The following is a 23,149-nucleotide window of genomic DNA, read 5'->3' on the forward strand; positions in this document are numbered from 1 at the left end:
CCCTCGAGCACATCAACACTCCCACCTAACTTGGTGTCATCTGCAAACTGACTGAGGGTGCACTCCATCCCCTCGTCTATATCATCAATAAAGATGTTAAATGGGAGTGGCCCCAAACTGAGCCCTGAGGGACACCACTCGTGACCAGTGGCCAACCGCATTTAACTCCATTCACCCCAACTCTTTGGGCCCGGCCATCCAGACAGTTTTTTACCTAGTGAAGCGTGTGCCTATCCAAGACACAAGCATCCAGTTTTGCCAGGAGAATGCTGTGGGAAACGGTGTCAGAGGCCTTACTAAAGTCAAGGTAGACAACATCCACAGCCTTTCCCTCATCCAATAAGCAGGTTGCCCTGTTGTAGGAGGAAATCAGGTTTGTCAGGCAGGACCTGCATTTCATAAACCCATGCTGACTGGGCCTGAGCATCTGGTTGTCCCCCATGTGTTGTGTGATGGTACTCAGGATGAGCTGCTCCATCAGTTTCCCGGGCACCGAAGTCAAGCTGACCTGTAAATTCCCAGGTCACCCTTCTGACCCTTCTTATATGTGGGCATCACATTGGCCAATTTCCAATCTGTCGGGACCTCCCCCGTCAGCCAGGACTGCTGGGAAACGATGGAAAGCGGCTTGGCGAGCACCCAGCCAGCCCCTTCAGCACCCTTGGGTGTATCCCATCCAGTCCCATAGACTTGTGTGTGTCTGTGTGATGCAGCAGGTCACTGACTATCTCCTTCTGGAAAGCAAGGGGGTTGTTCTCCCAGTCTCTCTCATCTGGCTGAGGAGGCTGCATTCCCTCAGTACAACTAGTCTTGTTATTAAAGACTGAGGCAAAGAAGGCATTAAGCACCTCAGCCTTCTCCTCATCACTTGTTACCATGTTTCCTCCTGTGTCTATCAGGGGATGGAGGCTCTCTATGGTCTTTCTTTTGCTGCTCACATAGTTACAGAAACATTTCTTGTTGTCCTTGATTGCTGAAGCCAGATTAATTTCCAGCTGGGCTTTAGACCTCCTGATTTCCACCCCATATAGCCTCACAGCATCTTTGTAATCATTGTGAGTGGCTAGTCCCTTCTTCCAAAAGCTGTAAACTCTCCTTTTCTCCCTGAGTTGCAGCCAAATCTCCCTGTTCAGCCAGGGTGGTCTTCTCTGTCACCGGCTTCTCTTACATCACCTGGGGACCACCTGCTCCTGTGCCATTAACACTTCCTCTTGAAGAGCGCCCAGCCTTCCTGGACCCCTATATCTTCAGGACTGTCTCCCAAGGGATCATGTCAAGCAGGTGCCTAAACAAGTCAAAGTCAGCCCTTTGGAAGTCCAGGATGGTAGTTTGCTTCCCCTTCTTCTGGCCTCTCTAAGAATACTCTTATTATTTCATGATCACTGTGCCCTAGTTGGCCTCCAACTGCCACTTCATGTTACACTTATTTTTGAACACCCCAAGTATTGCAATATGTAGACTGCTGTAGGCAGATTTCCTGTAGTGGGTGCTGCCATTCAAAACAAGGGAAAACCAGGTATGTCACACTCACTGTAGAATCCTGTTTGGCATTGTGTGCATTTTCCTCTGCTGTGCCTCACTGTTCTTCTACAGACAGCTGTTCTTACACACTGAAGGTTGTAAAGATGTTTTATAGAAATTCTATACTTTATTCTGACATGGCTTAATAGTAAAGTCCAGTGGCAGCCTTACTATAAATCACTGGTTTGGGCATGTAATTCTTCCTGAATTTTTTGGCTGTTCCCCTTACAGAAAAAAACGTAATAGCTGATTTTGACTAGTTAACATCATTATAGGATGGATTCATAAATGGTATTACTATAATGTATAAACTGTATGCAGCTGTCAAATTATTCTTGTGCCATTGACTAATCTTAAAGTTTTGAAATTATGAAAACATTTAAATTGGTTCTTTTCAATAAGATAATTTTATGCCTTTTACTGAGCATGTGAAGGGAGCTTTTAAAGCTCCATTGTGTTCTATAATTTTTATAGCTGTGCTCCAAAACTTTCTGAGAACCAGTATTTTTCTATGTTGTCTTCCTGCAAAAGAGATTCATTTAAGGTGTTTTAAGGACAATTATTGTATTTGTCCTGAAGTTATGATTGCAAAAGTAAAGATAAAAGTTTCTGTAAGTAAGAATCTGTGCTGCATCTGATAGCAGCAGTATATGAAGCAATATTCTTTGAGAGGCTGTTGGTAGACCAAATAAACAGGAAGCATCACTATCAGTCTATGGAAAAATCATAGTGGTGAACTCATAAATGCAAGTACACAGGCAGAACAGACAAATCCCACCACCTCGGGGCTGTTGCATAAGGATGCAGAGATCTGTCAGGCCTAAGGGATTTTTCCAGCACTCTGGAGTGCTGCAAACATTGAGTTTGCCCTGAACAGTTCAAATAAGCAAAGAAGCAGAAAAAAAGAAATGGGAACCTCAGTGTGTAATCTTACATGGATTTTGCTGAGTAAAAAGTAGTTTGTGGCGGTGTGGTTTTTTTAAAAAAGCACGTTCAGAAGGAGTTGACCAACCTAAAGAAAGCATTGACAAATCATGGTTCTTGTCTGTAGCCAAAGGCAGCAGTACCAGAAATGGAAGGATGAAAAGTCCTGTCTCCCTGAGGAATAAATTTCTATCAGCAGAGGATAAGTTAACCTATAACGCTGTCTGTTCCAAAAATGCTCGTTGTCGGAGAGGCAAGGCTGAGGGTGGGGTGTAGCAAGCAAGAGCAGAGGATTTGAGAGCCTACGGTGGTAGTTTCCAAGCAAATACCTAGCAATGGGTAGGACATGTTTCTTCTCCCATGTGGTTGATCTGTATAAAACAACTTAGAAAATATTCTCCATTGGCACCAATTTTCCCTTTATCCTTTTTTCAGTCATTTGCTTTGTTTGTCCTGAGACTAAATGGATTGCAAGTCCTCAGACAGCATGTACTATTGAATATAGTCCTGAAACTAACTATCTTTAAAATATGATATCAAGCCATTCTCAAACCAAATTCACTGTTTTACTACCTGTGCAGAGAGCAATTTCTTTAATGTGCTTTTCTATTTTTCAGCATATTATTAAAAAAGCGCATGATGTGTTCAGAACCTTGGCATAGACAGTGAAATTCCTGAGGCTGAACAGTTAAAATGAGAAATTCACTGTTATTTAATACCAAGGGAAATCCTTATCATTGGTACCAAAGAGTTAAAGTCTAGTCTTTTGAATCCAAAAACCTGATTTATTGCTGTTGAGATTGGGCCTTAGGAAATAAATGCAGTACTGTGATGTGGTGTGGAAGTCTGTACTTATGCTGTTTCAGGAGGAAGTCCAAACCACAGACCTGAAAAAGACAATGCTACTACAGTCAAATCTGGCTGAAGTTGTTTTCAGCATAACACAGAATAAGTGATACGCTTGGCACAACAGAATGAGTGTCAATAATATGGCTGGACTCCATTCTAAGTGAAAATAGGAGCCATATCTTATGTGGTTTACCCTTTGCTAGTCATTGAAAGCAGATTTCTTTAAATAAAACAGTATCTTCTTTCTTCATGACATTTCCTTTTCTTCTTTAGTTTCTTCCTTCTAAAAAAATTAATTGAGAACCTCCAAGGAAAACTAACTTCTGAACTTAAATAGTCTCTCAAAATGAAAAGAAAAAAACAAAATACAACCCAAATACCAGCTTTTAAGCAACAGTGTGAAAAATTATTTTTTAACTCTTACAAGAGGATACAGTGTGTATACCGCTTAGTATTATTACAGAGTGTTAAGCTCTTAGAAACGTGCTAAATAATCAGCCCACTGATGCCTGTTAATGTGGAAGAAATGTAAATAATTTTGGACATCCAGGATAGATCTGCAGTTTGGATGGATAAGCTAAGCAGAACTGAACAAGTAATTTGACACTCAGATAATACTTTTGTTCTAATATTAGAAAGTAGAAACTCCTAATGGGAAAAACACATTAAAACATTCTCCTAGCAGAACCTGATTTGAGTTGATTTTACCAATGTGTCTAAAATGAATTGGGATTTTTGCTCCTTCTGTAGGTGTCTCTGAAAGTTAGCTGCCTGCGTATATGCAAGTTAAATAACATTGCATTATGCAGAATCAAAGAATCATGTTTATAACTCACTATAAGTGTCTTCCTACTTTTTGCTTTTTGTTCCATGTGTGTTAATGTGAGCTTGCTTTTCTGTGTTTTTGTAATATTTAAATCTGTACAAAGCTTTCTTTGAGTCTTTTGTTTTCACTGAAAATTCTTCAGTAAGCATAAATCTCTGTACTCCTTTCACGTAGCTTTCTCTGCGGAACATATGAGGCTTTCCTTGCAAGGGAATGTTTCTCTAGTGCTCATTTTCTTTGACGTTTTTCTCTGAAGTGTATAATGTAGGGGACACTGGGCCGCCATTTCAGTTTTGTCTGCAGAACTACATTCACAGCTAGCTGGAAAGACAGTCATCACGTGCTTGTGTTTCTTCTACTTCTGACTAGAGATCAGATTCCAATGTCCACATCAAAAGACCCCCTTTGATTTAATTTTCTTATACAGACAATATTTGTGTGTTTCTGGGTTGCAGGCTTACGGAGTTAGACAGGAGATTTTCCAAGAAAAACCATAGAAACATCCAACTTAAGAGAAAGCTCTGGAAATTATTGATGTGTGTTCAGAAGACGTAAAGACTGTAGCAGGAAGAAGAAGAAACAGATATGTATTGAGCTTTGGACGTGAACATGGTTCTAACAAGTGCTTAACCATTTCCCTGTACACTAGTGAAAAGTGAACTTGTTTTGATTGATATTCTTTCTGTGTGTGAGGAACTGTACATGGAAACAGAAGGAGGGGAAAAGAAAGATGCAGCCTTTTACAGAACGACATATTTATATCTGTTAGTAAAAGGCACAGATATAGACCTTGCATATGTTTCTTTTCCCTCCCTGTCCTTCAAATATAAAATATAAGTCACTGCAGAGGAGAGCTGGCCTAGTGATGACTTCAGCTTTCAATGAGATGGTTATGGAGAATGGAGAGGGAAGTTAGATGTTATCCTAACTAATGATAATACCTACAATAACCAAGACCAGAGGTAAGGCAGCCTTCTTTTACCTGAATGTTATTTATGTTGCCTTTGCTAGAGAAGACAAAATGAACAAACAAGCTATGAAGTCTGAGGATGTTTTCTTCCAGGAAGTCATCCTTTTTCCCCATCAGGACTTCTATCCATACTGTCAGCTGAGTATGCTGAGTCTGAGTCTTGACTGAATAAAGGAAAAGAATGCTGGTGAATGTGGAGTAATGTTACTCTCTTTTTGAGAAGCAGCTGTGTTGGGTTTTTTTCAACAAAGAATGGTTTCTTTTAAGCATAGGTAGAAGAGATCGCAGAAGAAAGATATTGAAGTGTCTTGGTATTTCTAATGAGGATAGTAACACAGTATCTTTTGAGCAGATAACAGATTATAGTCTTTGCAAGATTTTGGTAGAGTTGAACTTTTGAAAGTAGCAGATGCATTTATTTTGCAAAAAATTTACTGATGATTCTGTTTTCAATACTCCTTTCCAATATCTTCAGTGAAAAGAGACAAGATGTGGTCCTTTAATGAAAATTATTCTTGACTTCTTTTGTCTGGCTTTTATAGTGCCATCTATAGAAATATGATTGTCTTACTTTAGAGGAAATTAAGAAGAGTTGTACACAATGGGGTGTTTTGTTCTTTTTAAAGAGACAGTTCACTTTAGTGACGGGACCAATGCTTCCTATTCCTTAACACCTATTGCTAGCATAACAGCTAGTATAACACTGAAACTGATGAAATGTGTGCAAGCACTTACATCTGTGGTCTATAGAGAAAGCCTGGTTTAGAGCATATCTTTTCCACCACCCAGATTTAACAGTCATTCCAAAGGCATCTGCAAACCCATGACAAACTCAAGGGAGAGTTTTGAGATTTGACATTTGAGACAGGAAGATAAAATAAAATTATTGAGAATCTGTCTAGAGGATTCACTGGCAATAAGCACCCCAGTTGGACACCTAACTGATATGCATAAGATGGGAATCTGGTTTTCTTCATAAATTCAATGGAGAGTAAGAGGTGTTTTCAGGGAGCCCCTAAGGTTGATGCTTGTTCAAAATGGCCTTTTTATAGAACCTTCCTGTCACCACTGCCTGAGTAAAAAAAGACCCAGGGGAACCAAGTTCCAAGCTTTCCTGCCTGTTTTTTATTGCTTTAAGTACAGAAATGACACAAAAGCCAGCACAATTTACCAGCTGATCTAGCATAAATAATTGCCCAGAAGCTGTTCTTTGTAAGGTATATATCAGAAGGAACAAGAGTTACTGTTTAAAACCAGTGCCACTGAGGCGAAATGTATTTAGAGTGATAAGCAGGATGGACTATCATAGAATGGTTTGGGTGGGAAGGGACCTTAAAGGTCATCTAGTTCCAACCCCCCTGCCATGGGCAGGGACACCTTCCACCAGACCAGGTTGCTCAAAGCCCCGTCCAGCCTGGCCTTGAACACTGCCAGGGAGGGGGCAGCCACAGCTTCTCTGGGCAACCTGTTCCAGTGCCTCACCACCCTCACAGTAAAGAATTTCTTCCTAATATCTATCTCACCACCCTCATAGTAAATAATTTTTTCCTATTATCTAATCTATTGGGATTCCTTTGGGTGGATTTTATCAAAAGCTATCCATTTGCTGCAGAACTCTATTTTAGTGGGGTAAAAAAAAAAAGCTGTGGAAAATACGGTTAAAGTGAAATGCTGTTAGTCTTCCTGTATACACAACTGGAATATTTTATAAGTCTTGTGAGAAGAAAATTTATTCCAGTCTTCCCCTTTGAATTAAGCCAGCTACTAACTCTTACATTGTATTTAATGTACCTTCAGATGTGATAAATTTCAGATATGATAAGTTCCAGAGAATGTTGGTCACTTGCAAACTGAGATTAAAAGAGATACTTCAGAATTTACATTGCATTTAGGTAAGTGCAGTGCAATTGCTGCTATATTGAGTCTAGCGTTCATTTCTAAAGCAGTCTAGTATAGTCTAAATAATTAACTGTTTAACTAAGAGGTTTTTAACATCTTTGCATACATTTTTATTTATGAAAAGTGTGGACACACAAAAAGGAAACTTGTAACAACTGTTCAAAGCTGCAGATGGAGAAAGAAGGAACTGACCATTGTGTGTGTATTTCATTTTAAAGCTTTCATAATTAATACTTTATTTCAAATGCATTCAATTATCCAAGACTGTGAAATTATATATGTGAAAGAATCTCATTCAGACACACTGAAGTATATAAAAATGCAAAAAAATCATTTAGTATCGTCTTGTTTTAGCAGTCAAATTCAACAAAATGTACTCTGTATTTACAATGATGTAATGTTACAACTTGAGTGCTGAGGCTACCAGACAAGACTAGACAAAGCAAATTTTAAAAATACCATTCTAATTAAACTAGTCCCTTGATGCGGATCACTGATCGTGTTTTGGCCTTGCTCTTGACTTTTTAACACTGAGAGGTATTTCTAATGGCTGTGGCTAAGACCTTTAAGCCCAGCTCTGCTCATGATCAGCTAACACCTGTTGCGGTGAAAAGCTATTTTAGTTGTACAGTCCCAGGATTAGTTTTATAGACCAAAATAAACCCTTGTCATACAGTTGAGTGAATAGCTTTAGACTTTTGAAAAAATATGCTGAATGTGTGGTCTAAACCGACTGAAATATATATGGAATATTAAAGCAGTACTGGAAAATGGCACTGTGCACATGCTGATGTTTCAGCCAGTGCAGGAAAGTAAATCTTTTCTTCTGTCACTTTGATACTTTCAGAATTTCTGCCTGTCTCTCAGAAATAGACACAACTATTTTAAAAAGATGATGATACCTAAACCATGATAATTTGAAGAGACCTTAAAAAAAAAATCACAAGTGGTCATATGATTGCGTCTGTAACATGCTGTCTTGATGTAACAACTCATTAAAATCAATGAAAGACCTAATAAAAGAAAATATGGAACTTCTGCTAATGCATGTCATACAGGCTCAAGCATTGCATAATTTTTTGTTTTCTTGTTACAGTGCAAAGGTCTTGGCTTCTCAAAGGTGCCATGTAGAACTTATATTAGATACTGTGAGGCAAGAAAATATTTAAGACCTAACCAAGTAATAAGACATTCTCCTCATGCAACACTGAAAAAGAAACACTAACACAGGACTTGGAACAATGCCTGACATATAATTCATTTTAAGTGTGTAATACAAGTTGTGGTGTTTGCAAAGAAAATGTAAATTATTCTTGTCTCGATAGTTTTGCCCTAAGACTGTTTGATCAATTGGTAGTCTGCAACTCCAAAGACATTACAAATTGTTGGGTTTTTAAAAAAATATATATATAGTTGTCAAAGCCATATGGAAAAAGATTTGGTCAGTTGTTAGCTGACATTACTGTCTGGAGGATAGGAAAAAAACAGAAATTTTGAAAACAGTTGTCTTTGTGTTGATGTATATACACTTTTAATTTGCAGGATAAGTTGGTAATATTTTGATTTTCCAGCTCAAATCACCCTTAGAATGACTTTAAGTGTAGGATAGATTTCAGTGTTAAGTGAAAGTATAAAATTTAACAGATATGTCAAGCCATATACAGCACAGGTTTTGATAATTGTTAAAACATATCAACAGGGCCTTTGTTTGTTTGATGTCTGAGCAGTTAATTTGACCTAGAGGAGGGGGTGTGTGTGGAGTAGAATACACACTTACATATTAATGTGAGTATTCCCTTTAAAAAAAAAAAAAAAAAAAAAAGGCAGTCTACTACATCTGTATGCTAGGAACTAGATCTGCTGGATAAATTACAGACTGTCTTTTCTTCTCTGCCTTTCTACCTGATAACTACTAAATATTTCCATATATCCACTGGCCTAGGATCTATAGAAGCCTTGTGTTCTGAAGCTATGAAAATACTATTTTCCTTGTTTGTGTCCCTTACCTTGTTCATGTTGTTTTCTGAGGACATAATTGTACCAAATAGGATTAGTATTTGTGACGTTGTAACAAGAATCATCTGGAGTGAAATCCTGATGTATTTTTTTTTTCCTGTTGGGCCTTAGAAAATACAAAGGTATTCATAGCTAATAAAATGTGACTGGAGAGTATACAGCCTTACATCTTTAACTGCTTGTGTGTAAAGCAATCCTAATGTTTCTACAGGTTAACAGTTAGTTTATCTGAAGGTTTGAGGTCTTGAACAGATGCTCAAAATTTGTTTTTTCAGATTAGTAGGTCTTATCCAATTATTGACACGTGCAATCAAATATCATATATTTCTTGTCAATAATACTTGGGAGGTGAGGAATTTTACCACCTTGATTAGTGGTGTAAATTCCAAAATTATTATTTGTGAATGTTGCTTGCAGTGCCAGTGGTTATAGATGACAGAAGGTGCAATGAGAAAATGGTTTGAAAACATTTGCTTCAGCATCTTATTTGTTTGTTCCTAAGCACTGTTGTTTGTTCAGAAGTTTCACGTAGCCATGATGTTTTATATAAATTGAAGATTGTACTGAAGAATCCATTAGTATAACTTACCATGAACAAGCAGTGAAGTCACTAGCTTTGAATTTGGCGTATGGTGTTTTGTTGCCACCTTTTCCAATTCGCTGTCCGAGAGGAATTTTTATCTATGTCAGGTGATGTTTGAATTTTGAACCTAAAGTCAAGTTGTCATGAGTTGAGGTGATACTCTCAAAGAAACAGAAAGTATTCTGTATTATGTAAGTATACAGGAATGGGAGTTGTTTTAATCAGAACTTAAGATTATTCAATTTCAGTAAACTGATGGTTTATGAAGAGACTGGTGGAGCTCCCCTGTTAGTATGAAAAAAAAAATCTCTCCAAAATGATAGTGTTTAGTCTTTGTCTGGGATGAATTAGATGGGGATTTACAGATACACATTTTAGTTTAAGGGTTTAATTTTATTACAATTATATAATAATACATATAGAGATTTATGTACAATAATTATATATTGTTATATATAACAATATGAATGATCTGTAATGATATAGAGTTATGCATAACAACATGATGGGAAATAAAAAGTGGAAAAATCTTGGGGTAGCTTTGAACAGAGGAGAATGGTGGATCAAAGACAAAAATTCCAATGATTAGTCAACATTCTGTGATTCTTAGTGCATTTTTAGTTTATTAGCAATTTCACCTCTGAGAATACAGAGCATGTGTATTGTGATAATTATGAAATACAAACTTTGAATTTGTATATAGATAAAAGGGAGATAGGGGTTAGTTCCTTTACATGGTTGCTCAGCAACTTTTTCACGTTAAAATACTTATATTCACCAGGAGAACCATGTTCTGTGCTTAAAAACAATCCTTTGATACACAGATAGATAGATCAGCTTAAACATCAAGTACTTTTTCTTGTCCATTTAAATATATAGTTTACCTTTTGCCTATTTAGAAAACAGTAATGTCTTTTAGTTGTGTATTTAAGGTTTTGTGTATGTGCATAGTTACTGTGGTTTCCTCTTAGTTTCTGGACACTGAAGGATTAGTAAACTGTTGAGTGTTGTGATAAGAAGGAAAACACTGCCAGGTGAATTTTGTGAAGTCTCAGCATTATGTGTTCGCTGGTGATGATACATAATCAGACCTTCTTTTTATTCTTATTTATTTTTAAATCTTTGGCATGAACATGTACAGCACAATTGGTGTGTGTGTTGAACATAGAAGCTACTTGCTCTGTTTCAGCAAACAGCAAATTTTTACACGTTCACTAAGCAGAAAAGCAAAAAGTGGTCCTATTGACTGGCTTGTTTTGTTGACAAGCCATGATTTTTCTGCTTAATTGTAACTAGAAATCTGGTATTTTCCTTATCCTCTTGATACTTCTGCCTTTCAGTACACAAAAAAATGCACTGGTATTGGAAACCATTTAGTCACAAATGTACTTTACCTTATAGAGTTCTAATAGAATTACTGTTTAAAGTTACTTCCCATTTCAACCAGAAGCTGCCAGTACTACTGGAAATCATCTGCATTCAAGCTTAATTAATAGAGGAGTTGATATTCTAAGGATATTTCTCAAAACTTCTATGCTTTTTGCTTCTCTCTGGACCTTGGCTTGATTTAATCTTTCTTAGGCAATTAGAAATAGTTTTGTAAAGGTCATCTAACTGCTTCCCAAGGCAAAGTTTCCTCTACATGCTTCTTTCAGAATTCCAAGGAGTATCTTTTATGAAATACTATTCTGTTGTAAATATGTAGATTAAATTTAAAGAAACTTTTCCACAATAATGTGTCATCTTTCAGGTTTTTCTAAAAGTCATTATTTCTATTTCATTTTACCTTTTTTTGTCAGGAGACACTTCCAAAAAAAATTCAAATTAAATTCATTTGAACATGACTTTATTAAAAACTTGTTTTAGTTACACAGAAATTTAAGCATCACCTTATTTAGATGAGACTGTGGAAAACAAAATCAAATTCTCCCTAATCTCATACTAATTTTCTTCTCTTGTTTCTTAAGACTGAATTGCACAGAACTTTTTACATCAAAGAGTCTGTTGCTGTATGCTTAAAAACAAATGAAGCAATCGCAAGGTAGCTTTTAGTGAGAGTCCTTCACCAGACATAAACAGTTAAGTCTGCAATGAAACTGCAAGAAGCAAGAATTTTGCCTGTTCATGCCTCAGTCATGTGTCTTCAACTAGTTTTTTAATGCACTCACCTGACTACTCTGCACAATGTAGGAGGTTGAAAAGAAGCCACAGTATTTTCTTACCTTACAGACAAGCATAGAATGAGTTATAAGGTTGTCATTTTGCCTTTGGTTATATTGAAGAAATAATGTTTTCATGTTAATTATCTGAATGAATTAATAAAAACCATGATATAATTATATACTTGGTTATATGAAGCAAGACCAATGATAAATAGACATGAATTAATCCACATAAGTAATTTGGAAATCTTAATTATGTGTGGCTTTTTAGAAAAGCAAACAACAAAGCTGCTGAAGTATGTTAACTGAAATTGGTAATGAAAAGGAACTAGAAAGGGATTTGTTTTTTCATTTTTTCTAAATCCCTCCCAGTGTTTTCTGTTTGTTTATAACTTAAAATATGTTAACAAATACCTGAGTGAATCTAAACCAAAGGTCATTTCTTTGAAGGGGATGACAGAGGAACAGAGCAATCCTTAGGGTATCTCACGCCTGTGCCTTCAAGTAAGTCATTTCACCACATCCTGGTGATTTGGCCAATAAGCAGAATATTTTTTGGTTCAGTGATAGACTGATGTGCAAACTCAGTTAAAAGTGGTCACAATTAAAAGTGCTGAGTTTGGAAGTCCACTTTGAAATGATAGCTCCATTATAGCAATCATAGTAGTTTGCTAGGGTACGGACAGTTTATCAGGGATCAAGGTACAATAATAAAAGCATGGTCTTACTTAAATTATAAATTTATAATAAGGAAAAATCAGAAAATATTCAAATTATTTAGAACTGTGGTTAACAAGGATCATACTTACCTGTTCCAGCTTGCCTAGCATGTCTAATAAACTCATGTAAGCTTTTCCTGACTTTGATGTCAGAAAGAATTCCTATAGGTACTTGTACTTTTTTGAATAATAGATGGAATAATGCACAAGAGTTGCTCTGAACAACCTATACCTTTTATAAGTCATGGCTGACTGATAGTCTTATTTATCTGCCCAGCAGAAGACTTTGGTTTGGTTTGGATTGTTGGTTGGATATCTTGTAGTATTGTGTAACTCTTTGTGTCACAGCTTTCCCAGGGTTATTTAGTTAACTTTTCTGTTTTATCCTGAATATATTACATTCTTGATTTTTAAGATGCAGGCTGCTTTCTCTGTGTGTCATTTCCTTAAAATCAAAAACATTGTAACTTCATAAATAACATACACATGCATTTGCATGAATGTATACATACAAATACCAATGGCACAAGCTTTCTTGAAGATTCTTGCTAGCTTGTTCTCAATTGTTTATAGACATTGCAAACTGCAACTGTTCTTTCTCTGTTTCTTTAACAGAAAGTTATTAAAGTGATCAGGGAGTGCATCATACCTAGGGTTAAATTCTGAATAATGATGAGGTTGAATCAGTCATTAATGAGACTTAGCCTGGGTTTGGCAGAACTTATGTGGCTGGTTTTGATCTGTGTGTCATTAGTAATGTGCACCTAGCTCACAATTCAGGTATTACTTGTCATTTTGTTCTTACATAGTAATGGGGATATTATAAAGATATTGTACAATAACGAACTGCTTTGTTACTAAAACTTTGAGGATCATGTTGTTTCATTCCAGTGTCATGCAAGGATGATATATTGAATAAAATATTCTGGTTTGTGTAATATTTTGGTAATCTCCTTTTCACACTGTAATATATGATGGGAGAGGATGATATAAAGGGTCCCTATGTGTAGGAAAAAATGTGGGGAAGAATTGGAGAAATGACTTTTTCCATGTGAAAACATTCCATTCAGTGCAGAAAATGTTGCATAACCTTATTTTCTTTCCTTTCTTCTCACCCCATCTAATTTTCCTGGTTTTCTTTATTTTATTGTTCTTTCCTAAAGTAAGAAGAAAAATTGCTTGTGAAGATTCTCAATAGTGGTCTTGTTTTAGAATTATTTTGTTGATTTTCTTAGCTGCCTTTGGTAAAGTACAATAAACTTTCAGATATGTTGACAAAACTTGCATAATCTTGACTTAGTTTTTCTTCTTTGCAGATGTTTTATTTTAATCTACAGTCTCGTTAATTAGTGTCTAGATTTGGCTTCAGGTGAAAATGTAAACCTTTGGGACTTACAAGAAAACATTTATTTGGAGATTTGGGATAGAAGATTAAAGCTTGCTTAATAGTTATGGATACATGTTCTGAAATTATTCTTTACAGCCCTTGAATATAAACATTTGAGCCCTTTATACATATATTTTTTTTTTGTATGTGTAGTGCTTTAAAAGTTACAGTTAGGCAATGAAAAGGTGAGCATTTGAGTTCTGGCACAGGACTGAGCTCAGCACAAGTATAAAATTACAAGTGTTTAACTGAGAAATAGGCCTGCTTCTCATTGTCCTATACAGCTGCAGTGCTTTTTTGTATCAATAAAACTGTTAGAGAATTTTAAATTTTTCTTCTGTAATTGTACAGCAGGTATACCTGACATTTTGTTTTATGAATACCTTTGAAAGGCAGGATTGTTATTCAAGATAAGACTGTCATTGCTTTTGCAGAGGTATGAAACATAATTACCTCTGCCTTTCTTCCACCCTGTTTCTCTTTGCTTCTCCTCCCTCCCCATATGACTTTATACACACCTCATACACCATGATTGCTTAAATCTCTTCCTAGACAGTGGCATAGGAGATATACGTAAAGGCAGAGGAGAGGCTCTCCTGAGCTGCTGGTTCTCTTGCAGAGCTGGAGTGCGTGGACAGATGCTTTGAGCTGTGCCCTGCTTGTGCCAGTTGCTAAGGTGAACCAGAGTGAGGGGACCAGCTCCGCTGCTGGACAAGGGCTGTAATTGGAACTGAAAATATCTGTTGGAGCAGTATTAGTCACGCCCTTTAGTTTTCATTATTCTTTTGAGGGTCCTCTGTTAAGAATGCCTTGCTAGTGTCCCGTAGTGGATGATTTGTCTTAAGACCAAACAAAAATAGGTAGTAGACTGAACTTCCCATGATGAGACAGGAGAGAGATGAGCTCTCAGAATTAGGATTTGGACCAGTTACAGATTTACTGATCATAATTTGTGAGAGGGCACTTGAAAGTATACAGAATATAGAGGAACATTGTGATTGTGTTCCTCTAATATTTACAGGTCCTCAGTAGATAGAGGATGGTATAGAAGCCTCTGGGTACTTTTTAATGTAATACTGATGAGAAGTCATGAAAGAATCAGTGCAGAGATTTGCTGGTCACGAGAGGGAGGATCGGCTGGTGCTGAAGTATCTCATGGCTATACATGCACTCATACTGCTTTAATTTATGCTTTCATTTGCTGTTGCCTCTTTTCCTATTGTAGTTTTGCATAGAGAGAATTTGTTTTACCTTGTTTATTTCTGTTTCCTTTCCTGTGAAAACACTAGGGAAAAGAAAAACAGGTTGATAACAATATGACAGAATTTTGTCAGGCGTTCAGGCATTTCACACAAACCACCAGCAAAGTATACTTTTTAATGCTTTGGGAGATCTTTGAGAGGGAAGAATAAAACCACTGGGACTTTTTCTCCAGTCTGTGGATATCTATGGACAAATTTATTTTCTCAGAGAAGCTGGATCGTATTTGAAGTGTCAATAAAATTAGCAAGGAAGTTTTCCTCTTGTCTCCTTTTTCAAAGCCAGTATCTTACAGAAAAATGGAATACTGTGTCTGAAACCATACTGGAAAGAATCCAGGTGGTCTGTAAATTATTAAGGGATGTCAAAATTATATTGGCTACATATCTCCTATTGGGCTTTCCTAAAAATCAGTGGTTGGAGACTGGCACCAAATCCTGGCATCAAGGGCAGTGCATTCCAAGTGATAACCTACCATGTCTTTAGGAAATACTTATCTAGGTTATTCCATATTCCCTATACGTCTACACGTCAAAAATTTTTCCTGTTATTCTCAAGTCATGGCAAATTCTGAATTAATTAATATTCTTCAGATTCTTAGCAATTTCAGCCTACTTAATGTGGAGGTGGTGCTAATGCAGGCATTGGAGCACCTCGCATATGAGGAAAGGCCAAGAGAGAGCTGGTTTTGTTCAGCCTTAAAAAGTAGGAGCCCTGCTGCTGTCTGTAGCTGTCCAGTATGCAGGGGTGGAGAAGGCTGAGCCAGACTGCTATCAAATTCTTTATTTCTCCTTTCATTCTGAGTAGCCATTTTGATTTGTGCAGTTGGTGTATGCAGTATGGGTATGTGTACACACAATGCTGCAGTAGTTGAGAAGGAGAAAATAATTTTGATGGACACTCATATTGGAAATAGATTAAGGTAATCTGTACAGCCTTCAATTCATCAAATAAATACTACAACCACATATCTGACTTACAGAATAGGAAACAGCATTCATGCTTGAGAACACGGTTAAAAACTATACTGTCTTCAGTATCTTTTAAAATGAAATAATGAAAAAATGTTATTTTTCTCTGCAGTGCTTGCTCTCTCAGCCAAAGTTCTGGGCCATTCAGACATCAGCCTTACTCCTTCGGACCAAGCTTGAGAAAGGAAGTACTCGCAGAATGGAACGGGCAATGAAGCAGATTCAGGTAAGACTTCTGAGCTGTCTTGTTATAAACAGGGGTTCTTTATATGTTAAATGGAAACAGGCAGGAGTTAGGAGCTTCTGCAATTCCTCGCTGAACTGGGCAGTGAAATAATTTTCTGTCTCCAAATTAGATGCATGAACCACAAATCCTTTCATGTCTGCCAGTTTTGAGATAAACTCTTACATGCAGAAGTAATAAATGATCACTTTCTTTCAAAAACATGGCAAGTTTTGGAAGATTGAAATCTCTTTTCTTACCTCTGGTTTCTGACCTCTGATCTGAAGAGTCTTTTCTGTAGAAGTTCGTGACTGTGAAGCTGCTACTGATATATTTTTTAATAGTTTTTACTCAAGTAAATCATCTGTAGAAAACACTGAAACCTGTAAATAGTAATTGGTATTGTGAGAACAAAAAAGCCCATTTGTGAATAAAGCAGCACTTGCATTTTACAGTTTTGATGTGATACTTAGTGATTAATATTTTTGTTGCAAGTATAAGGCAGTGAATAAATAATCTTGCTCCAGAGTTGATCAGTTTTCAAATACAAAAAAGAAAATTTAAGATTCTGAAATGTCAGCTAATAAGATTTAAAAAAAAAAAAAAATTTCAAAGAAAAGGTCTGTAGCGTACATAAAGATTTTTTTTTTTTCTTCATGTTATAGGGTTTTGTCAGTCATTTGTCATCTTTATGCTGTTAAGTCTTATTGTCACACGTGAACAGCAGGCATTCCTATATGTCCATTGGGCAACAGTCCTGCTGACTAAAACAGTCAGGAATGTATAAAATTTAGGACTATGGTACTGTGTAATTAAATCCTGAAAAGCTAATGTTTCATTTTAAAATCATTATTGATGCATGAATCTCAGAAGGAGCGCAGGTTGGATGTGCTGCTGCATTTTTCTTTTGCTGAGGAGGACATGGAGTTGCTATAGTGGAATTCCTGAGGTCAGTAGGAGAGTGTCAAGGAAGCCAGGATTCCAAGTCTGGGACATGTAGCATCTGACAGCATTTGGAAAGTGATCTCAGGATCCTTGATGCCCTAAGTCATAAAACAGCTGGAGTGTCTCCAACATTTTTGTCTAGCTTGATTAAACCTGAGTACTGAAAATTGTTATACTATACAGTTTGACAGTCTCATGACAGAAATCTTCTTGAAGGGGTTATCATTGCAAGTACATTTATCTGACTTCATATGTTGCGACTGCAGTAATGTGAAGAATCTGATTAGCCTGCACTGTGACATTTTGAGGTGACCACAGTAGACATAGAATCTATGATTGTAAATATTATCTTTGATCTTAGTATGCTTATGTTTGCTTTCATTAAGTTTTCTAGACATTTGAATACAATAACATATTTGTCTTGATTGGTTACGGTATCAAGCAGTTTCCAATAATAGTTAAAAATTGTTTAAGGACTGATATATGCTAAATTAATCAAATAACTTGAATAACTTTCCATTTAAGGTTTTCATTCCTGAGTTCAATCAGATCAGAATTTATTAATATCATGGTTTCTAGCAGTTCTAAGAAGGAATCAGAAAACATAGGGTGAACAGTGTTATTTTCATACATTTTTGATATATCATCTTCATGAAAATGTCAAAGAGCTAGCAAGTTCTGCAGCTATTTATCAGTAGAGAGTGGATTTCACAACCACAGAATTTTCATACAAATTGTTTTTGTGGGAGTTTTTTGTTTGTTTAAAGATTGAAGTTTAAGGGAGGATGTGGGTAATAATGTGGATAATCTAAATATGATTAGATTCCCCCCCCATTGTTTGCAATATCAAATTTTTAAAGAATTATAAAAATTCTTGTAACACAGCTTGAATAAGAAGCGGTAAGCTAAATCCTCTAAGTTACTTTAGGATTGTTTAAAGAGTGCATGAGCTATCTTGGGCTCTGACTTATTGATGCTGGGACTTTCCTGTCCTCTTCTACTGTAGCTGTCCCTATTTTCACCCTTACCTGCTTCTGTAATGAATCTGCAGCTGATAAGCATCTTTTTAGATGAATATCACTGGGCAGGCATATGCTGCTTTTCAGCCCTAAAGCAAGCCAGGTTACGTTGTTGGTTTGTCAAAGAAAGCACTTTTTGGCTACGTTTTTTTGTGGGCCCGGCTTTGTTTAACTTATTTTAATTATTTGAAAATAATTGCAGGTATTTTTGAAATGAGGGTATATTAGTTGAATTTAGCTGCCAGACTTCAAGTATTAAGTATATCCCTACTTTACTTTAAACAGTTTTTATGAAATTATTTTGTGTTGGTTTTTTCTAATTGGAAAGTTTCAAAAGGAATTGGAATGATCATTTTCAAAACCTTTTTCTGATTACTTTAAAAAGCTGAACTCGGATAATGTAGTATTTGGAACAGGTTTTAAAATGATCATTCTGGGTACTCTGGAATGTACTTCAGCTAATAGCTAACTGGAAGTGAGGAGAGACTTTTTGCTTAACTTTTTCTGGATGATACTGGTTGTCTCTGTCCAGTTTTTGCCTAATTAATGTTTGGATCCACAAATGTAAGTTTAAAGATTTCTAAAGCCAGTGCTTTTTTTCAACCGTTTTCCTAAGAAAAGGAAACACTTTTTGAGAGCTGAAACAGTTATTTTACATTCCACTAGAATGTTTAATCATGACCACTATAACATATATTGGAGTCTGGATCAAGGTACTGCCAACCAAAATGTGTCTCTGGATACAGTATGATTTTTTTAATGTTTGGATTTTTTTCCATACGGCTGTAGGTGATGGAGGGTGAGAAGTGCTAGAGTGGAAAGTAAGGAAAGAGGGAGAGAAGAAGACAGGAAGAAAAAAAAAATTTGATAAATAGCTCTCCACATAATCAGAAACCTGTCATTTCTGCATCAGTTTTGGGACCTCCACCTATCTTCTATCGTAAGAAAGTAATTCAGAAACTATTAATAGTGGAAAATGGGTCGGAATAAGCTGTTAAACAGCAGATTACTGCTGAAAGTGCAGCCAGAGCTCAAGTAATAGGATGGGGGAGAAAAAAGGAATTTTGAGTGGTCTAGGAGCTATGAAAAAAAAAAAGTGAAAAGAGAGGGGCCATTTAAAAAAAAAAAAAGCCAAGACAAAACCAAACAGACCAGTTTAAAGCACAGAGGATAGCATCCCACTGTAGTTTCTTGTTGTATGAAACAAGTGTACTCTTCCATTTCAGTAGATTTTAAAATATTTTTTGAGAATGAAGCAAAATGAATTAAAATGCCATGCTTTGTACAAAGGATGGTGAAGTGAGAGCACTGTTACTGCTGAATTACATGGGCAGTGGAAGAGGTGAAGCTGCCATGTGCTTGATTACAGCAGTAGCCTGCTCAGGCTTATCCTACAGTGACTTGTTACAGCTCCTTCCTGCAGTTTGACCTGAGTAGTTACACTCGCTACCTCTATGCTTGCAGCTTTTATCAGCTTATGTGCCCCTTTTCTGATTGTATTTTCTGCTCCTCACTGCACCTGGTGGTAGCATGCCTGTAAGCTAATCGCTTGGTTTTCCTACCACGCAGCACGACACATGCGGTATTTCATACGGTTCTCTCTTGCTTGCTTTTCTTGGCAGCAAAGGAATTTGCCTATTAGGGGGAGAGAAATGTGTCTTGAAAGGGTGTTTTTAATAAGACTTCAGGAGAGCTGGGAGAAGACTAGCAATATTATAGGCTAATCATTATGTCTAAGAGTGAAAGGTCACATGAGATCTTGTTTTATATCCTTAGTCATACACAAATGTATGTGGTTGGGAATTCTGTGTCAACTGCCCTGTAATTTTCACTTAAATAATACTTCAGAGTGTCATTTTCTCCAGCAACTTATGGTTTTATGTGTGTATGAAGAAGGGAAATAATTTTTTTTTTTCTTTAAATTGTTCTTGCTATAGAAACATGCTAGTTAGTGTTCAAGTCATTCAAATCTAAAAAGAGTTTATATACACCTCTAGAAACAAAAGGCTGGTACAGATCTTACAGAACTGGCATCTTGAGCTCTATGACCCTGAATGCAACTTTGCTGTTTTGTTTTTTTCACACTGATGGTCTTTCAATGGTTCTGCAAGAAAGTTATGTAATTTATCATAGAAACATATCCTTTTTATTTACAAAACTAAATTGTCACCTCCTTGTCAACTTGCTTCCAGTACTTTGCTTTATTTGGTGGTTGTTCTAAGTTGGACAAAATAAATACTTAAAGGAAGAGTTCAAAAGGGAGAGGGGAGCAGTCTTTCTCCCAATAGGCTGATCTACAGAGGTTTGAGGCTAACAGATTTTTCCCACTTTTGCTTCTCAACTCTAATATCTTTCTGGCCAGGCCTCTCAAGACCATGGTTGGAGCAATGTAGAGAGACTTTTTAGTATGACCAAGGGAATGATATCACTTGTCTGTTCAGCTAAACTATTAGGTCACTGTTCCTATTCATATTCTTTAACCCCCTCTTGTACTCTTGGATTACATTAAAGATTTTAATACTTGCTTTTAGTTGTGTATGGAATGGGAGAGGTGAGGAAGGAGAAGAAAATCGCTAATAAATTTGTTTCACATGACGTTGAAAGTTTTAATGGAAAGTTACTGTGAGATGCACTGGTGAACTGAGAGATTTAACTCACTTCCTTCAGAAGAGTAGTAAGTGGAAGACAGACCTCTCCTATCCTGTAGAGATCCTGCATTGATATCCCAATAGTTCTCAGCTATTATGAATTGTATTTATTATTAGAACATGTTCTAAAATGTGTTTATGAAGAGGAGAAAACCCAGGTGTCTTATAAAACCTTTCCTTAATTAATTCTATGCAAGATGACAAGGTCTCCAGAAGGCTGGAAATAAACCTTCTTTCTTCAGAAAGCAATCAGAAGAGGGTGACCTCTTGGTGATAGTCTCAAGACACACTTTTCCAGAATGTATTTCATTTTGCTTAAGCAGGTGACAGATCTGACAGAAGATGTTACATGACCTAAGTGATTCTGGAGATACACTGAACTCATTACACGCTTCAAAATAATTAATGTGGTGGTGCTTGGCTGCCCCTATTTTTCTTCCACTATGCAATTACCATACGGGGGTGGACAAGGGGATTCATAGATCCAGTCTGCCAAGAGTTATTCAGGAATAACTGAAGTGGTTTTGTACCACTGGTGAAAAAGATAATATTGAATAGTATAATTTTCCATGTAATGATTTCTGCCTAGAAGTTTTCTACTACACTGTTGTATTTGCCAGTTTGGATCAGCACTATTAGCCGGCGTGGGGAAAAGAATGAAGCCATTCTTTCTGTGCTAAAGTTTCTTCATATTTTCTCAGTAGTACTTTTAAAGTACAAACCTTTTTGCTCATTTGAGAATTAAATACCTGAGCTGTTCCACTTCTAGTGTCAATGGTCTTTCCAAAAGTAGCCAAAAATACTAACCCTCCCATTTTTTCCACATTTCCCATTGATTATCAGCTCTGAAGGAATTTGCCTTTCTCCCTTTAGAGTCTCTTCACTCAGTGTCCTGACAACTTGAATGATGATATTAGGAGTCATAATGTCAGACAGGAGAATCCTTAAACCATATTGAATAGTAATACTACGCTATTTTTTTATAGACAAAGTGATGACAGCAAGTTCCAAAGAAAAATATGAGTATCAACAGATCCAGGACATCGCATTCACATCTTTCTGCCTAAGCTTTGCACTGGAAGGCATAAGCATTATAAGCTCAACTTCAGTGAACTAGACAATTAAAATAATTAAGTTGCACATGTAATCAGACCAGATGTAAGGCATGGAGGACACACTATTCCCACCTGTTGCTAATGTGAATAGATGAAGCTTTACAGTTGTTGCTAAATTTGAATAGATTAATCTTTACAGCTGTATGTTATAAATATAATTGCAAATCTAGGGATATGTATCCTGCAGTGAGCTAACAAATCATTTTCTGAAATAGCCCAGTACTGGTAGACAGATTTTCTTGAGTCTCATTGTCCAATGCATATGCCAGGTAGTATGAACCAGAATCTCCCTTATCTGTTAAGGCACTTGTCCATTCCTCCTATATTCTAATTAAACTCTAAATTAACAGTGATAGCTTTTCTTTTTATTTCTTCCTCTATCCTTGTGCTTACTTCCTCATTCAATGAAAAACAGAAAGCAAAGCTGATGCAAGATGTCTTTGGATCTGTTTTTCAGCACTGACTGCAATTGTGCCTTCCCCCAGAACAAGCTGATTTAGGACCTATAAAAGCAGTATAACCACAACAGTTTGGAACTTAATGCAGGCTTGCTATTTTGACGCATATGCAGTTCCTCTGCAGGTTTTGCACCCTGTGCAGACTGTTTTATAACTACTGTTTACCAATGGCAGTATCACTAGCTACAAACAGGGGACTTGCATCTATCTAGATGCAATTGTCCTCCATGGGTGAGTCTCCACACATATGATCACATGAGACATTTTCTACTGGTTTAGGGCAGATGCAGCTATATTGAGCTGTGACAAAAATGTCAAGTCCCCTTATAGGAAAGGGGGAACCTTCAACGCATATCTCTTTGGGAGGGGGACTACAACTACCTCTTCTGTTTCTGACTCACATAAAGATGCAGATCAAAGTTAAGGTTAGGCAGATATATCTGAGACTGCAGAGTAAGAGAGAGACTACAGTGCTGTACTGCAAACAAATAAGCTGCAGGCATACCAAAAAAGGGGCATGATGCATGTATGGAAATGGGGATGTTCTTTCCCCAAACACCAAATGATCTAGCCTGTATTTGGACTAATTTTAAATGCAGTGCTGTCATGGCAAACTGATGGATTATATCAGTATTCTTGCTTTTACAGCAGAAA

General features: G+C 36.8%; 1 protein-coding gene across 1 annotated transcript in view; it reads left to right on the forward strand.

The window, feature by feature from the left end:
- The window catches only part of TTC27 (tetratricopeptide repeat domain 27), a 137,611-nt gene that overhangs the window by 59,968 nt on the left and 54,494 nt on the right, over window positions 1–23,149 (forward strand). Inside the window, exon 10 of the mRNA XM_026844603.1 lies at window positions 16,200–16,313. Within this exon, the coding sequence (XP_026700404.1) occupies window positions 16,200–16,313 (114 nt within the window). The remainder of the gene's footprint in view (window positions 1–16,199; window positions 16,314–23,149) is intronic.

This window comes from Athene cunicularia, assembly GCF_003259725.1.
Source record: "Athene cunicularia isolate RWA chromosome 3 unlocalized genomic scaffold, athCun1 chr3_part1, whole genome shotgun sequence".
Classification (NCBI taxonomy): Eukaryota; Metazoa; Chordata; class Aves; order Strigiformes; family Strigidae; genus Athene; species Athene cunicularia.